Genomic DNA, 21,723 nt, shown 5'->3' on the forward strand with positions numbered 1-21,723 from the left:
CTGTTAGGAAATATTGAGAATTTTTGCTTTTCATATTTCATAAGGAGCAATGTTTTGTGATTCTAACTTAAACACAATAAGGACAGGATATTTGAAGACATTTATTTTACATTAATGTACTACAAAATGCTTTGTTTATATCATTATGCAAATCATCTTTTATAAAGCTGGCAGTCTATCTGTGAAAGGCAATGATCTCTTGGGATTTGGCATTTTTAAATCTCAAAATATTGACATGGCATTTAAATCTCAAAATATTGACAATATAAAAGTATCATGGTTAGCACATGATACCTTTAACTTATACAAATGACACAAATAATTAAAATAATACTAATTTCTCTGTAATTCAAGCTCACAACATTCACTGTCTATTATACTAAGAGAATATACTTCATAAGACATGAATATTTAAATTTGAAATTTTAATAGTAAAATAAGGAGATGAGTTTCTTTTCCAAAAAATAAAAAATCTGTTGCTGTTTTCTCAAGGGAAATTTGTTAGGCACTGCTGCCAGTCTACCTCATGAATTTCTGCTCAACCCATTCAGGATTTATGATGATCTGGGTAGGAGCTGGGTTAATGCTTGCGGGCTCCTTTAGGGCTTAGACTTTTTCTTTCCTATCTATTTCTCAGGGCTAAAAAAAAAAAAAAAAAAAAAAAAAAAAATGCTGATGCAGAATAATTGCTAAATAAATTATGAGAGTTACAAGGAGAAAACGTGATAATTTTTAGGACATTTAATATTAACAGAGTAGGAACTACAAATACTGTCATTTAAAATAAACCTCTATTAAACACGTTCATTAAAATACATTATTTCCTAATGATTAAGAAACCCAAAGACCATAACTGGTTAAAAAATACACTAGTTAGCATCAATATAATATTAAAATAATAAAACTGCATTCCTTTAAAAACACTCTATCATTCAGACATCTCACAAAAGTACTACACTAGCCTTTCTGCTAGCCGTAACAGTATGAGCTTTCACTTTGTAAACTGTCAATACCTTTCTAAGGTAAGCCTATCAAATTTTGTTTTATTGTACAAACGCTCTCCCAGTTTTAAAACATTTTCATCTTATCTTTTATAGTATTGACATTCTTCATTTTAATTTATAAAATATGCCCAACTTTTCTACTATACCACCTAAATTCCAGTGTTACACGGGAAGGACTCTGTCATCCCTAATTAGAAGAATATGTTCTTGTACTTTCATAATTATACTCAGCAGAAGTTTTACGGAAGACAGTGTCATTGGCAATAAAGCACTGCCTTATTAACATAAAATATTTATTGAAAATTAGCCTTCATTTAAAAAAAATGTCATATGTGGTAATTAAAATTGTTTTACATGAGAGTCAGTATTTTCCACCCCTTGGAAACTCATTCATGTTACCTTCAAAAAAATATTATTATTTTTATAATATCATTATAAAATGCATAAAACTATTATTCATTTTTTTAAATGTAGAAAAGTAGGCAAGAAAGGAGCATTTTTACTGACACACTGATCCAGTGGAGTGCCACTCTCACTTCTGACTTAGTCTCATTTTACACAGGAACCTAACTTCCCTCAAGCTTCCCCAGATAAGACAAGGGTACTTCAGGGCATAAACTGTGCCTATGTTAACAAAAATCCCACTTATCAACTGACTTTTCAGAGCAAATATGAATATCATTCAGTATCACTATAACAGATTTCCTTGCTATATTTCTTAACCCATATAAGCTACCTATACATATTAAGGCCCTCTTACACTTATATAGATGGTAATATTCACAGAAATTATTTAAAAAATAAAAACGTTCTAGGGCTGAAGTATATAATGTAAGAGTCATGCCTCCGTTGCTGAAAAGAAATTACTGGTAACGATACTGGCAATTGTAGGTTTTTATTGTGAGAGAGAGAATGTAAAAAAAAAATCATAATGCAAAGCTGACGTAAAATCTCTACCTTTTTCTATGGCCATTGTCTGAATCCTAACTATTTTATTCTGGATCATTCTAACATTTTTGTAGGTGACTGCTATCATAATCTCATCATTCAAAAGGGTAAGTTAGAACAGAAAGATAACTGTACCAGAGACCAGAAATTCAACTATCACTGTAACACAGATCTTATCCAGTTATACCAGGGAATACTATCAGAACAGCACAGTCAAGATGTGTGGGCTTAATTTTCCTCATGTACTTTCTGGTTGCACTCCCTTGGGTTAAGTTATTTAACATCATTCAACTTCAGCTTCTTCATCATGGCAAAATGATTAATTTACTTATAAAATGCTCAATTTCTAACATAAAATCTATTAGTATTTTATATCACATTCTCAGAAAATTCTTATTACACAATATTCAAAAACAGAAGAAATAATTTTGGATACCCTAAATGGTTAAAAAAAAAAAAAAAACAATTAACAACATCTACAAAATAAATAAGATCCCCATCCATGTGGGGAAAAAAGTTTCAAACATGATTTAGGGTTGGGGGGAAGGTCAGAGAAGAAGCCAGCAAAGAAAAGAATGAAACCAATATAAACTTGTTTATGATACATCTAAAGCAATACTTATAAGGAAATTAACAGCTTTAAGGGATTCCAACAGAGCAGAATAAAGACTTAAAAATGAATGAGCATTCCAAGCTAAGAAATTTGAATAACAGAATAAACCAAAAGAAAAAGACAGGAAAAGACAATAAAGAACAAAATTTAATGAAACTAAAAAGGATGAAACAAGAAAGTATCATGAAAATCAGATGTTGGCAGAATAAAAAGAAAGTAAAACACAGAAAGCTGGCAACACTAATCAAGAAAATGAGGAAAGGCACAAATGAATGACAGAAGCAATAAAAAATAGACAACTATTTACACGCCGAATACTATGACTGATTTTTTTTGCCAACAGATGTGACTGCTTAGATAAGATGAATACATTACAAGAAAAATACAACTTCCTAAACTGAAGAGAAAATAGAATGTTTGGATAATTTCTTATTGTTAAGTACACTGAATCAGGAGTTAAAAGCCTACCCTGCAGTCCCTCCCAAAAGTTCTAAGACTTGCCTACAAAGGTCTGATTCTAATATTAAACAAATAGCTTCATGGGAATCAGAAGCACATAGTCCTCAGATCATCTTATCAAACTAGTATAACCTTAAAATCAGGCAAAGAAAACTAGAAAAAAAATAAAAATATAGATCAATGTCTTGAACATGGATTCAAAATTCTTCAATAAAATGTTAACAAATCAAATCTAGCAGTGGTTAATAATTAAACATCATGACCAAATTGGTTTAAAGATATGTAAGTCAGATTTAAACATCAGAATAAAAAATAAAAGACATAATAAGATCATCTTTACATACATACGAACAAAACATATGTGATTAGAATAAAAATCCATTTATGATTTTTAAAAAGAATTTCAACAAGTAAAAAACAGGAGATAACACCTTTAAGCAACCAAAAAATATACAAACTATCTTCCCACACACACACACACACAAAAATTATAAGCATTTTCTTTAAAATCAGGAACAAGTCTAGGATGCCACTACTACTGATCTCTGCTGGCATTCTACTGGAGATGACTGAGCAAGACAAGAAAAATAAAAGAAACAATGATTTCAAAATGAAGAAACAAAACTTTCATTATTCCCAGTTGATATGACAAGAAAATGTAAAAACACCAGCAGACAATGTTCACATTTTCACCAGCCAAGTACCTGGATATAAAATAAATATTCAAAAGTATATTGCATTCTTATTTGCCAGGAGCTAGAAAACAATTTTACAAAATAAATCATTAAAATGGCCAAAACACTTAATTCTAAAATATAGAGCAAAAAAATTAAAGATTCACATGGAGAAAATTATTAGACACTAAAGAAAACACAAGTATCAGAAATAACAGTCTTTTTGAATAGGAGGTCTAAAAACTGTGAAGATGGTCAGTTTGCCCCAGATTCAATGAAACTCAAACAAAATTCCACCAAGTTTTTTAAAAACCTGATTCTAAAATTCAAATAAATGAGCAAGGAACTAGAAATAGTCAAAACATTCCTGAAGGCAAATAACACAAGGAATCTGCCCTACTGTACATAGTGCATACTGTTTATTGTACACTGTATGTGAAGACAATGAAGTAATTAACACATTGTGATATTAAACAAATTAACAGAACAGAGTGCTAAGAAACAAACCCATATAAAAATGAAAAATTAATATGAAACTGTAAAAGGAAAACATACTAAATGTTTCAGGGACATCTAACAATATTAGCAGCAGTTATCCATTTGAGAAAAAAAAGAAACTTAAATCCTACCTCGCACTACATTAAAAAGCTAAATATGTTACTTTAAAAATGAACAACTCCAGACTGATTTTTAATCTGAAATGTGGAAGTCTTTTAGAAGAAAATAAATAAATACACACACACACACACACACACACAGACACACACACACGAGACTGTGGTAGAGAAGGATTTAAGACAAAAATACAAACAACGAATCACAAAAGCAAGAGATTAATAGGTTGACAATATTAAAACGAAGAGCTTCTATTCACTAAAAGGCACTTTAAATAAAGTATAAAGTTAAGCTGAACAGTAAAGCACATAAAATGAATAAAAGATACTTATTCAAAATATATTAAGAAAAAGACAAAGAATTCGGTTTTTACAAAATGGACAAACAATGCTAGCAAGCATTTCAGTAAGGTGGAATACAAATGAAGACATGTTTGACATTATTAAATTAAATGAGCAGGAGGCCATTTGCCTGAGGCTGTCTCCTTCCCTTCAGTTAAGACCTAACAAACTACAACCTAATTTAGAGTATTTTTTTTGTAACAAATAGCTACTTTTTATCCAATCCCAGGCAGCCAACTGATCAGATTATGCCCAAATAAGGCAATTGCTTCATCACACCCTACCCAAATAAGGCAGATGCCTAGTTGCAGCCAATCAGGTAATTTCTCAATTTGCTTCCATGTTCAGCCTATACGAGCTTACTGTTCACACTGCTCAGCACAGCTCTCTGAACCTCTTCTGGTTCTGAAAGATGCCTGATTCATGAATCATCCTTTGCTTAAATAAAATCTGTTAAACTTCTTGTGTCTAAAGTTTTTAACAATAGTAATCAGGGAAACAAAAATCAAAGCAAAATAAAAGAGTATTTAGCATCTATTCAATTAGAAAAAAATTAAAAAGACTAAAAATACCAGGTACTTGATAGCACAAAATGAATTCTTGAATGCTGATGGTGAGAATGCAAAAAGTTTCCCCAAAAAGACTCTGGAAAACAATATAGCATCATTTTATAGAGCTCAGCATCCACATTCCCTATATATGCTCTAGAAAACATTCACACATAGGCACCAGGATAAAAAAATATTTATACCTGCATTGTTTATGATAGCAAAAGGTGGAAATAACTTAAATCTATCAGAAGAATGGGCCAACAGTTTCACACAGTGCAGTATTATTACAACAACGAAAAGTAACAGCTCTGTGCAACAGCATGGGTGAATCTCAGGAACAACGTTAAGTGAAAAAGGCTGCAGAAGACTATGTATAATTTCATTTCATTTAAAAGTTCAAACTCAGGCACAACTAGAAAATATATCATTTGGGGATACATACTTTTATGACATAACTGTTTTTTAAAAGGACTGAAATGATGGCTACAAAACTGAGGACAGTAAAACCTCTACAGAAGAGGCAATGGGGTGAATTGCCGATCAGAATGGGGATGGATACAATGGTATTGTCAACATTGCCGTTCTTAAATTGAGTGTGAGAATCAAAGATTACCATGTCATTCTTATGGTTTGTACTTTAATATGCTACATATATTAACTTATATGTGTCAAGCATTGTATGATACAAGTTTAAAACAAGGTATTAAAATTAAAGCTTGAGACAGCACATAAAAGCTCTCCTAATCGATCTACTTATTTCTTCCCAGTTAATTTTAGTCATATTCCATTACCACACCTGTGACAGTCACTATTTCATTTATATCCCACTCAATAATTTTAAAAATAGTGTCACGCACAATGCGTGTTAGGAATCAGGAGATAGCATTGTAAGGAAAAACATAACGACATTATGGAGAATTGTGTGAATGTTGCATCCTTATATTTATCCCCAAATTGATTAAAATCAAAATAAATCAAAGTCATCTGATTTTCATTTGAAAGCAGGGAAAAAGAATAAGTACATTAACACAATTTAGTGCATTTCTTTATTCTATTGGTGTATAACACGCAAAGTCAGTTTATTTGCTTCTATATTACATTAAACAGATTTAACTCTCTTTAAATTGTTAAAATATAGGAGGAAATGTCTTTTTTAATATATTTATGAGCAAGTTGCTTTTAAGACCCTACTACTATGCTAGATACTTTTGAAAATAAATTAGTTACTTGTCCTAATAATTACAAAAAAGAGGGAAAGGGAAAAAGAGCCTTATATAAGTTAAAGACCACATAACCTACAATGGAGACAAAGCCTTAGAACTATAAGCAGCATTTAAAGAAAAATTTTTTTAAGCCAACGTGGTTAAACTTAGAGGGTGAAAAAACCCAAAGTACATCAGAAAGACAACGTGAAAGAGATCTATCATAGATGACTTACCATAATCTAAAATGACTATATTTTTAAAGTATATTCTTTGATGGAAGAAATGAATTTCCTTTAAAATAAAATAGGTAACAGCAAGAAAAGGTTTGAAAATTCTCAATACCTCTGTTACTCAAAGACTTCTTTTTCATGTAAAGAGAAATTGATATTATTCCTTACTTACATTTGAAAGAGAAAACTATTTTATTTTTAATTTGCCCAGAATTGCTGTATAAAAATGAAAGCCAAGTAGTAATTCTATGCAGTGAACTGCACAGAACAATGCTCACTTGGTATTCATCCTAGCTCTTAAATAAATGTAGCCTGCCAACTGTAGCCCAATCCATTATTCTGAACCTCATTATCCAGTTCCTCTTTCTAGAACCTTTGTTCCATTTCCTCCTTACTATCAGGCATTTAGTTCACTGTTCTGAAAACTCTTTGCCAAAGAAGTAACAAGGAAAAAAAAGAGACAACATTTACTTTGCTAACTTGAAGCAATTCTAAACCATGGCTAGATGTAAAAAAAAAAAAAAAAAAAAAAAAAAAAAAAAAAAAAAAAAAAAAAAAAAAAAAAAAAAAAAAGCCTGGCTCTAGACAAAGAAAACTTTAAAATTATGGCCTCTTATAACCCAAGTGTCATAAACGCCTTAGGCATTTAAGAGGAAGAAACCTTCAGTCAAGCCTTCAAAGGGACAGCATGACCATGCATGGAGACATCTCTGCTCTTTCTATTCTTGCTTTTCTGCAAGAATGTCATTAGAGGGTCAGATATACATGGCCCTTCCAAAGCTCCCATGGAAGGAGTGTGGGGTGAGGACAAGGAAGACATGAGGGGTGCTACAAAGCACCTCATTAAATGTTAAGACCAACCCCAAACTACCTTGGAGGCTTCACAGGCTGGTCCAAGGGATGGAGAACTGGGATGGCAAGAAATTATTTACCCTACAGTTACCTATTCAGCAGTCTAACTGGATTTAAAAGCTACTTTTTTTGTAAAAAGGTTTTCCATTGGAATCCTAATTAGCTAAATTACTCTGTCAAAACAGTCTACTGTAATTTGAAGATATAACAAGACAAAATAAATAATAAATCATGGAATATAAATGTCATAAAGAGAACTTTATCTTCTCACAATATTAAAAGCACATAATTTTGCTCATTAATAGATAGTGTTTAAACACTATTCATCTCACTATCTGATCATCCCTACGTGGTCTTATGCATCACATCTATTTTTTTATATTATTTGGAAAGATAGTCAATTGCTTTCTATGGTAAAAACCAAGTTTTTCCTTTCTAGTTTTAATTTTAATACAAAATTATACCCATTGTAGCTAGTAAAATAATACAAAGGCGTATAAATGAGTGGGTCATCTTCCCTTGCTCCTCTTCCCACTATTATACACATATCTATGCATAAATCCTTTCCAACATTGTCCAATCTCACAGAAGCCTCTGTGTGTGTGCACATACACAAATCTACTTGCATATATACTTGACTTTGTTAGTTTTCACAAAAAAATAGGATGTTTTATGTGGACATTGCAATGTTTTTCTTATTTGATAAGTCATCACCATCAACTAAAGTAATTAACATTTTTTCAAAGCTGCATGATATCACAAAATATGAGTATATTACAAATTATTCAACTATTCTTCCACTGGCTAGTATTCAGGCTGTTACAGTTGCCTTAGGTTTTTGTCAAAAACAAAACAAAAAACAAACAAACAAACAAAAAACTGCATCACATGAAGACACACATGAAGACACATGCATGGACATAGCCAACTGTGTCTCTTATATTGGTACTTTCATTGCTATAGGACAGTGTCAAACAGGACTTTCAAAAGAGCTACAATAACCTTTCATACGTCTACCAGTATACATTAATATGTGGGAAACAGTTACAGAATGTGCTATGTAACTAAAGCAAAGTCCATAAAATTTTAAGTACCAATAAGTTCAAAGGGATTTCTAATTTTGTGATGTCTACATTGATTTATTTAATAAAGCTGCATTTATGAGGTATATGTACAGACATCACTGCAAGAATAAAGTTTATATTCAAGCTGACTTTAATTTACCTTTTTTTGAAACTTCTGCCCCATTAAGTTCTTTTTGTGCTTCTTCAATTTTGTCTAAGAAAAACAGAAAAAATTATAAATTAATTGACCTTAGACAAATAAGAATACAGTAAAGCAAACATACTACTCTTAAACAGTGTCAGATACATAGTAATAAATATGTGTTGAATAAATTATGAAACAGATGTGTATAAACTGTTAAAGTAAGGATATATTTCCTTTTAAATTTATAATTTTAATCATTTCTTAGTCACAAGGACTACTTCCAATTAATAAATATTTCCATAATGCAAATAATGAGTGTACTTTAAATACCAAACTACAGCTTTAAAAGTTTAGTAATCTAATACAAGTATCTAAAAATAATACTATCTTTACATACAAAGTACCTAATAGGGATTTAGAGATGTACCTAACAGGGATTTAGAGATATAACAAATGCCTACTAGCTTAGAAACGAGCAGACTAAGCAGAATTAAGACCTAAGACAGAAGACAGAAAAGGATGGAAAAACAGGCGAGGATGAGCTGAAATGTGGCATGGCAGAAAGTGTCTATCCCTTGCTGGTGGCACAGAGCTGGCAGCATCTATGAAGTATGAGGGAGGGCAGGGATTAAAGAGATACTATATACAACTGACTGCAGAACTGTTACACATGTACACAGTTTTGCCAGACAGATGTAACCCAGGAGCAATGACTAACAGAGCTGGGGGCAGTGCCTTGGTCCTGCTGTTCTTCGATCTGGGGCTCGGGGCACACCTGGATTTTGTAAATATATGCATGTTCTACTTCAATACTAATTAATTTAAATTTTATAAGGATAACATACTTTATGGCATGGGCGGTAATCAATTCCAAATTTAACACACTGATCTAGGTACTTATTAAAATGGTGAAGAGAACAAATTCCCAGGGTACTATTTTGTACTGAATTGAAGACAATATTGGTAATTATATAACATTTTAGATATCCGAAATATGCAAGCACAATTTAGGTAAGTGCATCAGCCTCAGAAATTGTCTCCAATGCTGACCCTACCACTGCTCACCGCCCATGGAAGATATAACCTCCAATATGGTATCCTACCCCAAATAAATAAAAGTCAAGACACCACACACCATGGGCCCTTCAAACTATGATCTACCTACCTCTCTCCCTATCTTGCCAGAAAAGGCAAAAAATTCAGAGAACCTTCTATTTACAGATCAAACGTCCTTCGACTGCATATTGATCCAACCTGCCAAGGCAATATGGAAGCCGCAGAACAAAGGAAGCAAGCTAGTTTGAAATATGAGACATTACATCTCAGCAATAGTAAAAAGTAACTAAATTCTCATCTGATAAATTTATCGCCCACAGCAATGTCCTATTTGCCTCCTGCAAATTATCAGATCTAGAATATAATTTGAGAGTACTACTGGCAATCTTTAGAATAAGACAATTTTTCTGATTTACAAACTTTACTGATTTCTCATGAAACAATGAGTGAAGCTAAAAATAGTACTGGAAAAAACACACATTAAATGCAGAAACTGGATCTTGCGTTCAGTGGTAGTTTTGCTTCAAAGAGAAAAATACGGAATGCTTGCATGAAATCTATATTAACACAGCATAAGCAATCAAAGGCTAAGGCCCCCTTTTACAAAATGAAATACATGAGTTACTTGTAGATATCTGAACTATAAATAAACAAATCACATAATATACAGTACTTGAAAAACATCTAAAAGGAGTTTTATTACCAAAGCACTGTTATTTCTATTGCCAGTAGTTCACCCAAACTTAAGAATCATAAATAATATATATGTATTATATATTCACAGTAGTAACAACTGTGCTTAATAGTTTATGTGCACATAATTTTGCATTATATAATAAAAACAACTTTTTCTTAACAGAATCAATTGTGGCTTAAAGCAACAAAAACTCATGATTAATGAACACTTAACAGAATAGCTGCTATTTAGTAACTGAAGTCTGACCACTTTCTGTTTGCATTTCAACATAACAAAACTCTTACAAAAATAACCTGTTGATATTTGCTTACAAAATACTAGTCTCCATTTTTAAATTTTTCAGTCAAGTTACCTTTTTATCTTGATAATCACTGTATACAAATTTAGACTATTGATTTAGGACATTTACTACATTAACTATAAGTACCTCCTCCAGGTCAATAGGTAAACAATCTCCAATTTGCTTCTAACAGCCATTATAAAAGCTTTTACTTTGGTCAAGTTTTATTAAAATTCCTGTTTATATTTAGCCTGTTGTCATAATTCTCCTGGTAAAGACATGCTCCAAAATTACAGAGAAAGTAGTCATTTATTATATGCTCTTAGTTAATTCATACAAGACAGTTTACTGATATTTAAAGCATTATTTACATTTTTTTCACCATGACACAGAAAAAATATATTTTTACATTTCAACCCATATCACACATACATATATATTATGCATACATGTAATTCAGAAGCAAATCTCTCCACACTCTACTTTCTTTTCTTCCCTATTAAAAATGAAAAATTCTGCCCCTATCGCAACTACATTAATTTTGGAACTCCCCGCTGGACTATAAATTTACACCTTGAAGTTCACCAATATAAGACGCAATTTTGAACACATCCTTTTTGCCAAACTTTTACCAAGGATAACACTTCCCAGCAATCACATCTCTCGTGTAAGTATCGATTTGGGGAAGGGGAAGCAAAGGGGGAAAAAAAGGTATCTTAGATTCTGAGACATCCCCTAACATGCCCTCCCCATCATCACTGGGATCTAGGTTAACAATCGCACAAAGAACTACACATTCAGAAATAAATCATAGTTTCTCTGTTGCTGTTACCTAAAAATAAAAAGTCGATACACAAAAAGACTACTCATACCATATCAGTAAATCTGAAGCCAGTAATATGCATTCTTACTATAATGAGTTCTTACCATATTTAAATTAAGATGCAATCTTAATTCATTCCATTTTTACATTAAATATACTTGGAGTTGTCACGTGGGAAAAAATTCCAGCAAACACATGAATGGATCCCCCATCTTTAAGATCCAGAGAGGCCAGTGGCTAAAAGAGTAACAGGCTAGAAGTAACTAATACCATAGATTACATCTTTGTTATGCAACAATTATAAATGTATACATTTTTACAGTTTTTCTTTCTTCTCCTTTAAAACACAGAAACTGTTAATGACAAACACTAAGAACTATCTTGTATGGTACCTTAAATTAAAAATTGTTTTTGTAAGAAAATGATGTAAAAATATCTTATTTTCATCATTCACAAATAATCACAAAAGAAGTCTCTGCATTAGTTAAACACAATCTGAAACCACTGAACAAAAGAAAAAGTCCTAGAGCCCTTAAGAAATAATATTCTTTCTTTTAGGGCTTCTGGAAGAAGACTAATTAAAAACAAATCATTTATAAAAATTAAATAATCTTAAAATAAGGATTTACAGTAAGCCCTTGCTCTCTGACCATTCTTCAGTCTATGCTAAAGTATGTGGGGGGAGGGGTCTCTCACCATCTCAGAGGCCTGAATCTCACTCCCCAAGAGCCTTGGAATCTCATACATCACAGGTTAGGGGACCAGCCCACTAAGCTGTTAGGATTTGGTTCAATGAATGCTGTGTTTTTACTGTTCTGAATGCCTGCTCTGTGTCAGGTATAATGTGAAGAGTTACAGGGACAAAGGTATCAGGCTCTCCCAGAGGGGTTTCTACTTTACTGTATCCTTACAATCATTTTACTATCAACTTGATGGTAAATAAGGCTCAAATTCCCTGTGTGGTTAAAAGGTTCTTTAGCGTAGTTCTTTGTGAAATTGCTAATCCAGATCCCAGTAATTGTGGGGAGGGCATGTTGGGGAATGTCTCAGAATCTAAGATACAATTTTTTTCCTTTCTCCCCCTCCCCCAAATCAAGACTTAATGGTGAGAGATGTGATCTAGTTACCTCTTTGCCCTTTGCCACTCCATTCTCTCTTCAAGATCAGCCACAGTCAAGTCCAGGCTCAACCAGAGCCTGGGACTTAATAGCACTCTGTCCTCTTCTCTGAAGGCACCTCCCACACCGACTCTTCTCTATGCGGCATCCTTTCAAGATGGGGCTTCTCTGGGCAAACTTCCCCAACATCCTTGGTCCAAAGCTCATCACTCTGTCCTCTGCACCACCAGTAAACATTGTGCATAGAACCCACAGAACTGTTTCTCTATAGTTGCATAGCTTGTGATCATTAGTAATAATGGCAATTAGATGGAGCTGAGTGGTTTACCGATCACAGAAACACTGACAGGACAATAACTTGCTAAGTGACACAGAACCTAAAGCACCTACACACAAACTGAAAACTGGCACTGGGTGGTTTGGCTTAAGAATCAAGCATGTTAGCATCTTTAACATTATAAATGATTTCAACATTTGGGAAGCTATATCAGTATACTAAAAGCACTGGAGTCAACTATTACTCCCTTAAATTTAGAAGAGGTCTGAATCACGTCTCACTTTGTTAGCTCACCCTTCTCTCTCGCTGTTCCGCTGGGCAGCACCATATAGCTTCTGCGCTAGCACCTGTACATATTCAGCCTTATAAACCCACACTGCTAACATTTTATGAAGTAGATCCTAATGAACTGCAAAAGGCACCTCTGTTTACTGAAAGATGTACCATCTGATTGAAAAAAGATCACCATATGTAACTGTACTATTTTTACTACTGAATAAAGCATAATTCCTACTTCCTCTCATTATACGCCAATGCAAGCGCCTTATTCTTACTGTGAACTGTAACTAGTATTTCAACAGCACTAAATGACAATGGCATAAAATTAAAATTGTATTCAGCACACACAATCACTTATACATGCTCTTCTAAGTGAAGATTATTCTAGTCTTCACTAAAAAAAGTCCTTAGTTTACTAAGTAAACTAAGTAAACCCACCTGTATAAGCAACCCACTTTAACCTACAAGTTTCACATCTTGAATATGTCTGAACTTACCTTTCTCTGAGGAAGATGACACACAGTTATAATGCTGAAAATGATAGTCTAGACTAGCAGTATTTCAAACAAAAACACTGCCTGCAGTAAATGAAAAAGAAAGCAACGACTCAACTCTGTGCTAAAATCCTAGAAAAACATACAATCACCCAAACTGATCCAGAATGAGGAAAGCTTGATCAGAATAACCGGCACTGATAAAGCTGAGAAAGTTGCCACAGCATTACACATTAATTTGCTTTTTAAAAAGGTTCCAGATCCAGAGAATTTTATTATCAACTTCTTTCAAATTTTAAAGAATAATGCACGTCCTAAACTGCTCCAGAGCCCGGGATAACACAGAAGGCATCCTACATCATTTTATACAACTGCCACGCCTCAGATACCAAACCCAGCCAGAGGGGCAGAAAAACCAACACCACACATGAACACAGCATTAACAATCTATATCAAGAAGCACGTTCACAGAAAATAAGAAGCAAAGCTATTTCAATATTCAGAAGCAACATATTATAATTTATCACAGCAACAGGACAAGGAAGGGGAGTAAAGATAAGTTAAATAATGTCCCAGATGAACTTGATTAAATCACATTATCTTTAATGTTTCAAAAAACCCTTAATATTAAATAGGAAAGGATATTCTTCAGTATACTCACCAACCATGTTGCCTGTCCCCCCGCAGCTCCGGTAGGGAGCCTTCCCTGACACCTCCCGCAAACTCCTCTGTGCCCCCACGCTCTTTTCTCACCCCTAGAGCAGCAATGGTCCTCACAGCATATTCTGGAGTCTGCCTGCTTGCTTTCCACACCAAACTGTATCTTACTCAACAGAGTGCATAGCTGCCAGGGTCACTAGACCCTTGACCCATAGTTGTCCAATAAATGAACTGCTATTGCGGTATTACTGCAGCATTTTTATTAATAATAACTTGGCAGGAATTCTATATACAAAACAATATGGAGCTGGTTAAACAAATACTTAAATATTTCTATACAAAAGAATATTGTTTAGCCATTAAATGTATTTTTTTAAAATACTTATTGATGAAAAATGCTAAACATATTAAGTAAAAAAAGACCTGATTTTAAACACTTTGTGCCCTGAAGATGAATGTGCAGAAATGTACACAGACACACACACACACACACACACACACGACAAACATATATACTCATATGTCTACGAGGAAGGCCCAACTGGATATCTGGGGGTAGTACATTAACAGAGAGTTTTCATTTTACTATTTCTATTTTCTCCAATTACTAAAGTACCTATCATAAATACATATCTTAACATAAACTATATTATTTAAATTCAATAAAACCTAACAATGTGCTAAATTATCTTTTTAAGAAAATACTAGCTATTAAGTTCTAAACTGCAAACTTCCAGATCATAAGGAAAACGACAGAATAACTCCAAAAACATGGAACCATTCATCCACAGAGTTCACTGGGCTCAGACTATATTCATTAGCTCCTGTGTGCCAGCAATGAGGATACTCAAAGATGAACAACCTTGCATGCAGGAACTTAGAGAAGTAAATAAGCAATTTCTAGCCATGCAGTAATGGTGTGACTATATCCACAGAGTAAAGGGCATTCGGGTAGGGGGGCATTAGGGTTTGGAAAGGCAAGGAGGCAAGTTTATTGAGAATACAAAGCAATTTAAATACATGAATCTAGAGAGAGCAGATTCTAGCGGTACAGAGTTCGGGAGCCACTTTCTTACATAACTAGTAGTTTAACCACAGCCTAGAGTAGAAGCAAAAATAGAGCTTTCTATGGAAAAAACTTGACCACAGGTATCAAGGTCTTAGAAAATCGTATCTTTTAATAGAGTAATTCAGTCTATACTGAGACTACGAAAGAAGTGAAACAAATGCTACTTATCAGAGTGCTTTTCATGACAGACAAAAACTGAACAATCAATAGTACCTGGGATATAGAAGGTACTCAATGAATATTTGTTGAATGAATATTTAAGAAATGGTTAAATTATGGTACCTGTATACGACAGAATATTACAGAGCCATGATCCTGTAGGTTTCTGGAAGGACACACTGAATCAGCTACTCCAGGAATGACACCCGACTGTATACATTTTAAAAACTTTGACAAATGGTTCTGTTGGTTTAATTACTCTCCAATTAAGGCAGAATGGGAGGTAGTTCCAACTTTATATGATCAAGCAGAGGAAAAGAAACCCAAAAAAGAGGCAAAAAAGGAGTGGTTGAAAAAAAAATTAGAACAAAGTATTTTGGCCACAGAAGTCAAGAGAACAGCGTTTCAATGTGAAATCAGCAGAGGATGCAAACAGTAAGGATTGATAAAGCTTTCTATGAATGGAGCGATTAAGAGGCCACTGGTGGTGTTTCCCAGAGCATGAAGGGAAGGGGAAAGCCCAGAGGAAGTAGGCTGAGGAAGTGATGGGACGGGCCGGGGGGGAGAGGCGAGAGAAGAAAGCAAAGTAGAACTGTCTTACAAACTCCTGAGCTTAAAACAAGACAGTGATAGAGAAACACAGGGTCAAAGGAAAGGAGCTTGATTTGTTTTGTTCTTCCAAGAAGTTTATAGGCCCAGTGAGAGGAGCCAATAAAAGAAGAGTGAAAATACAGGAAAGAATAAGAGGTGTGGGGGGCAAGGTTTTGGAGAAAACACAGCAGAGCATCAGGAGTCCAGGAGGAGCACTGGCTTAAAACGGGAAGACCCAAGGCTGTTCTCTGAGGCCAGAGGGAAGGAAAAGAGGACAGAGGGTATGTTGGGTGAATGAAACGTCTGCTAGTGGAAAGGATGAATTTAAGGCAATACATATCCAACTGCCTCTCTATACTGAGGTTAAGAGACACTGTTGCCTACAAAGGAAAAGGAGTTTAGTGAGTGTGTAAGAGGCCACAGAGACTGATGAAAACACAGCAAAGTCACTGATGGGAACACAGGAGCCGACCAAGTGCGAGGACAAATAAAAGCACTGCTGAACAGCAACTAGGAAATCTGTGAATGTGGAAATCCATGCATTTTTGGTGTCTCCAATCTGCACGGCAGTTTCATCTACTCTTAACAAAGTTTGGCAACTCGGATGAAGAAGTGGAGAAGGAATGTCACATTTGGATTTTTCCAACAGGAAAGAGGGAAAAGTTCAGTGAGACGAAGGTGCTAGAGAGGAGTTCATCTGATGCACCAAATATGTGGGATGGATAGAGGATAGAAAGGCAGTGTGAAGAGTGACACAGGTACCAAGAGCAGATGGCTGAACAGGAGGGGGGAGCTGGGAGTCTGAGTGCCCAGAGATAGAGGGAGCTGCAGGTTGTAATTGATTTCTAGGTAATGGTTCAAGGGTTTTTAGAAGATCCAGAGTGGTTATGGATAAAATAGAGATAAAAGTTAAATGGACATGAACAATATCTACCCTAGTGTGATAATGAGCTGTGGAACAGCAAAGATGATTAGGAACAAAACATCCTATAATAAAATTTAAAATGTGAAATGTGTCATCTTGCTATACTTTTATGTTCTGCCCTTTGCAAAACTGTTCACTTATCCTTTTCAGAAAGCATGTTTCCATTGTGATACCGAAAAAACCTTTTAAAAGTTCAAAGAGAAAAGTAGATATGAGGTCCATTATGCTTTTAAAATTATAGATCAACTAAATGTTGTGTTTCTTCTTTAAGAAAACCACCTTGATATCAAAACTGAACATGAAAATAACAAAATGTACATAGACACAAAACAAATATATTACACTGAGCCTCCTAAGGATTTTACATTATTTTGTTTCTTAAAATATCTAATTATTTATACATACAGTATATATCAATCGCCTGGTTTCATCTGGCAGTCTTGATCTGAGAACTGTGTGAGACCACCGCTCTTGAAGTGAACTTTTCATAGTGGGGGAAAGAAGTTCCTCCTTATACTAAATATCTTTGTACCTGTAGAGAATGCCAGGAAGTGCACTGTCTTTGATGGGTGAGCACACATTTGCTAAGAAGTAAAAATAAAAACAAACTCCCAAAGTCTCCTTCCCAAAACCTCACACTATTTCAGAGCCCACAGGAGTCCAGGTGAGGGGCTGAGCTAGAAGTCCAAAAGCACCTTCTTTACATAGGTGTCAAATCTACTTAGCCCAAGGATGATTCTCTTAGCGTCACCCTTTTAGCTCCTGCTTTGATGACCCTTTATGTATCCCCTAAAACAGTAGAACCCAACTTTGCTGCATACTTTTTTGAAGATTTAACTTGTTTATTAATGAGAGAAACAGCAAGACATTACAACTCATTCAAGGGAGAATTCAAAGACTATATATATATATATATATACCATTAGGAATGTCAAAATAAATTTGCTTAATTATGTGAAAATAATCAACATCTACAGGGCAATAATCAATTGCATCTTCACTAGGCACAATTTGTATTTCCATGGACAAGAATCAAATCTGTTGTATTAATTTCTATAACATACAGGGGTTGTTAAATAATTGCTGCATATTTGAGTCACTTAATATTAGTCACCTAAAAATCTTGATACTCAGGCTGCACCCATACCAATTAAATCAGCATTTTAAAAAGTTTCCCAAGTAATTCCAACATGCAGCCAACCTTGCGAATTGATGTTCTTTAAATTACAGATATTATCTGGTCACGATTCAAAATTGTACAAAATGCAAGTAGTTAAGGGAGAAAAGTCTTATCAGCCAGCTCTTTGAAGCAATGTTTTATCAAGTGCGAGGGGCAGCAGCATGTGTCTGCCTTATCAAAGCTGCTGCTGATGATAGTGGATACTGAGGAAGATAAGGAAGGAAGAGTTCAATGTGCACTTCATGGCTAAGAATGTCTAATTAAATTATACCTCTAAAATCCAGAGCCAAAGCCTATATTCTTAATAGGTATTAAACCAATAATAGATCTAATAATTATTAGTGTCAGCCCTAAACCAAAACATAATATTCCAGCTGAAAATTTAATGCTTAGAGATATAAAAACTATTTAAATACATAATCTATTGTTATAAAGATGTTGAAAATTTGCAAGATTTCCAATATATGTTTCTAATAATATAGTGTTCTAATAATCACAACAAAATATGTTGCCCACTGTGGGGTGGATATAATTATTAGGATATGACAACATTGCTTTCCTCTTCCCACTGGATGATTTCTGACGTAGTGAATGGAAGGAGGTAGTCATCATAACAATGGTGCGATAGAAAGGAACATGAAGACAGCGTTCTCACCCTGAGAGGCTGTATGCCAGGGTCTACTAATCCAGTATAGATTCACACATGCACGCATACGCGCGCGCGCGCACACACACACACACACACACACACACACACACACACGGGCACATGCACCCACACCCTGAATTTGGGGCTAAGGATGTACATTTACAGATGCTTCGGAGAGACCCAGGAGGTGTGGATCTCAAAGAGTAGAAAAAGCAAAGTCACCAGCATGCCCCTCCAGCTTTTCAGGCAGGCCACTGCCCCAACCCTTGTCAGCAAATACCTACATCCATTTTTCCCTATAATCAATTTTAAAAGGAGATTTTTTTTTTTTTAAGAGGACTCAGATACAAGGTGTTGCTATTACCTGGGGCAAAAACACAGAAACTAAGCCACTAAGTTCAGTGAACTCTGGCTTAGTTTCTGTGCCTCTGCAGACCTGAGCCATGCACTTAGCTCACCGCAGGCCAGGAACCATGAGAAGCATACTTTGGGTTGGGGTGAATCCTATTTTGATATTTCAGATTTCTGGTTCTGTTGGAACAAGATGCAGTCTGAGAAAAGCTTGGACTACTGGTACTGGGGCAAAAGATTTGAGCAACAGAGACAGGCAGGGCAGCACCAGGCCTGACGATGCAGACCAAGTCAAACAGAAGCACACATCACCAGGACTATTCTCTCAGATGTTCTTAAATGCTAAGTTGTGCATTAGTGACTATGTTTTTAGCTATTATTGCTGAGTCAGTGCTTCGGTTAGCATCTTTCACATCCCTTCTCTAGGAGTACTGAGATCAACAGATCTGCCTGTCAGTTATCAATCCTATAGCCAATATTCACAACTATCCCATTAACTTGCCCTATGCATACCCCTTCATCATCTTCTTACCTAAACAACGTCCTCTTCTTTTGTAATCCTTTCCAGAATCAGTAATTCTCTGTGGGGGAAATACAACAGCAAGCAAGATATAGCCTCTGTATCAAAATGGTACTCCATCACATTCTGTGATCTCAAATTACTACAGATACAAACACATCCGTGTTCTCTAAGGGAAAAGGAGAGGATGAAGATTTAAAATGTGAGAATAACCATCCAACCTTCTTTTGAGGAAGAAGAGGGAGACTAAGAGGCATAGAAGATGAGAAAGGGAAGAATGCCATTGCCTTTCTTCTAGAACTCTCAACAGAATGAAATGTCAGTTTTAGCTAAATAATACTCTGAGACTTGTTTTCTACTACAGACCCAACGAACAGCTAAAACTTAAGACCTTCCAGCCCCATTTGCTGCATTTATCACCACTGTGCAGGCGCCTTCAGCTGGTGGCGCTCTAGCCCCACCCACCCCTTGTAAGTCTGGCACATTCCCTGAGGAAGCTCCTTCCTTCAGGAAGCTCTCACTTTCCCATCATGTGCTATGAACTTCGACAAGTGCAGATAACTTCTGGCAAGGACACCAAGGACTTCAAAGCTCCTGTCCAGGCTCCCATGTCACGAGAGCACCCAACTGGTGTCTTGAATGTAACCCTGAACAAAGCGTCCCTCTGGACACAATGGCATTGCCACCAGGGATTACGTTAACAGGATGAGCTCTGTATTGCCAGTGACAATAAAGTCAGGCACATTGCAAATTAAATACCTTTTGCAGGCTAGGCGGAAAACCTAATCTGATACAACACATTGTTACTAAGGGCAAATGTGGTCTGGGCGCCAAACCCCAGATTTAAAACTGAATTTTTGTTACATAATCCAGTTATAATTGGGACCTCACTTCGTGTGACTCTGGTTCACAATGCTTCAGATAATTCACTTAGGAAGAAAACTGTCAGTGAGAGAAGTTTCTGGGCTCCTCCTGGGGCTATGGTGGTTGTAGTTTAGGGCCCCAGCCTCCTATTTGATATACATCATCCCTCCAGCAAGATCCACCTCTACGGAAAACTTACTCTAGGTCATCTGTGCTCAGATCACAGAGACTCTGAAAAGGCCTCTCTCATGTAACGTTAAGCAGCTGACTATATCCTAATTAAAAATGAAACAAGAATTCTCTTTCCTTCAGTACCATTCACAAATTTGACAGACACATTCACTCACTACCTACTGCATAGGTATGGGTATCTGCTGTGGCCTGAACGTTTTTGTCCACTCCAAAATGCATGTGTTGGAAACTTAACCCACAATGCAACAGCACTGGGAGGCAGGGCCGACTGGGAGGTGTTTAGGTCATGGGGGCTCCATTCTCATGATGGGTTTATGCTTTCAGAAGTGGGTTCACTTTCTTCTGCTCTTCTGCCATGTGAAGACACAGGGTTTGTCCTTCTCTTAACCTTCTGCCTTCCTCCACATGAGGACACAGCAAGAGGACCCTCACCAGGTGCTGCCATCCTGATCTTGCAATTCCAGCCCCCAGAACTGTGAAAAGGAAATTTCTGTTCCTTTATAAATTACCCAGTCTCAGGTATTTTGTTACAGCAAGCACAAACAGACTAAAACAGCATCTGTCTCTCAAAGTTGTCTTCAAAGTAATTTTATCTGATTTTGAATTATTTTTTGTGAATTTTTATTTCAAAAAGTATACTATACTTCAAATCAACAAACATGTGCTTAACTAGTAACCCATACAAGTCAAAGCCATAAACAGAGATACCCTGCACAACAAACGTATACTCAAATATAATCTGATGCTATTGAAAGAATACCTAAAAACTTAAAAGCAGTTAGTGAAAATTCTTTAATAAAACATATTTATATATTTGACCATTTGAAAAAAAGACCAA

General features: G+C 35.3%; 1 protein-coding gene across 6 annotated transcripts in view; it reads right to left on the reverse strand.

The window, feature by feature from the left end:
- HIVEP1 (HIVEP zinc finger 1) overlaps nt 1–21,723 on the reverse strand; it is a 147,717-nt gene that overhangs the window by 59,886 nt on the left and 66,108 nt on the right. For all 6 annotated transcript variants that reach the window (XM_017526655.2, XM_037737828.1, XM_017526656.1 and 3 more), the window contains one exon: nt 8,717–8,770. In XM_017526655.2, the coding sequence (XP_017382144.1) occupies nt 8,717–8,770 (54 nt within the window). The remainder of the gene's footprint in view (nt 1–8,716; nt 8,771–21,723) is intronic.

Source organism: Cebus imitator, unplaced genomic scaffold, assembly GCF_001604975.1.
Source record: "Cebus imitator isolate Cc_AM_T3 unplaced genomic scaffold, Cebus_imitator-1.0 Scaffold43, whole genome shotgun sequence".
NCBI lineage: Eukaryota > Metazoa > Chordata > Mammalia > Primates > Cebidae > Cebus > Cebus imitator.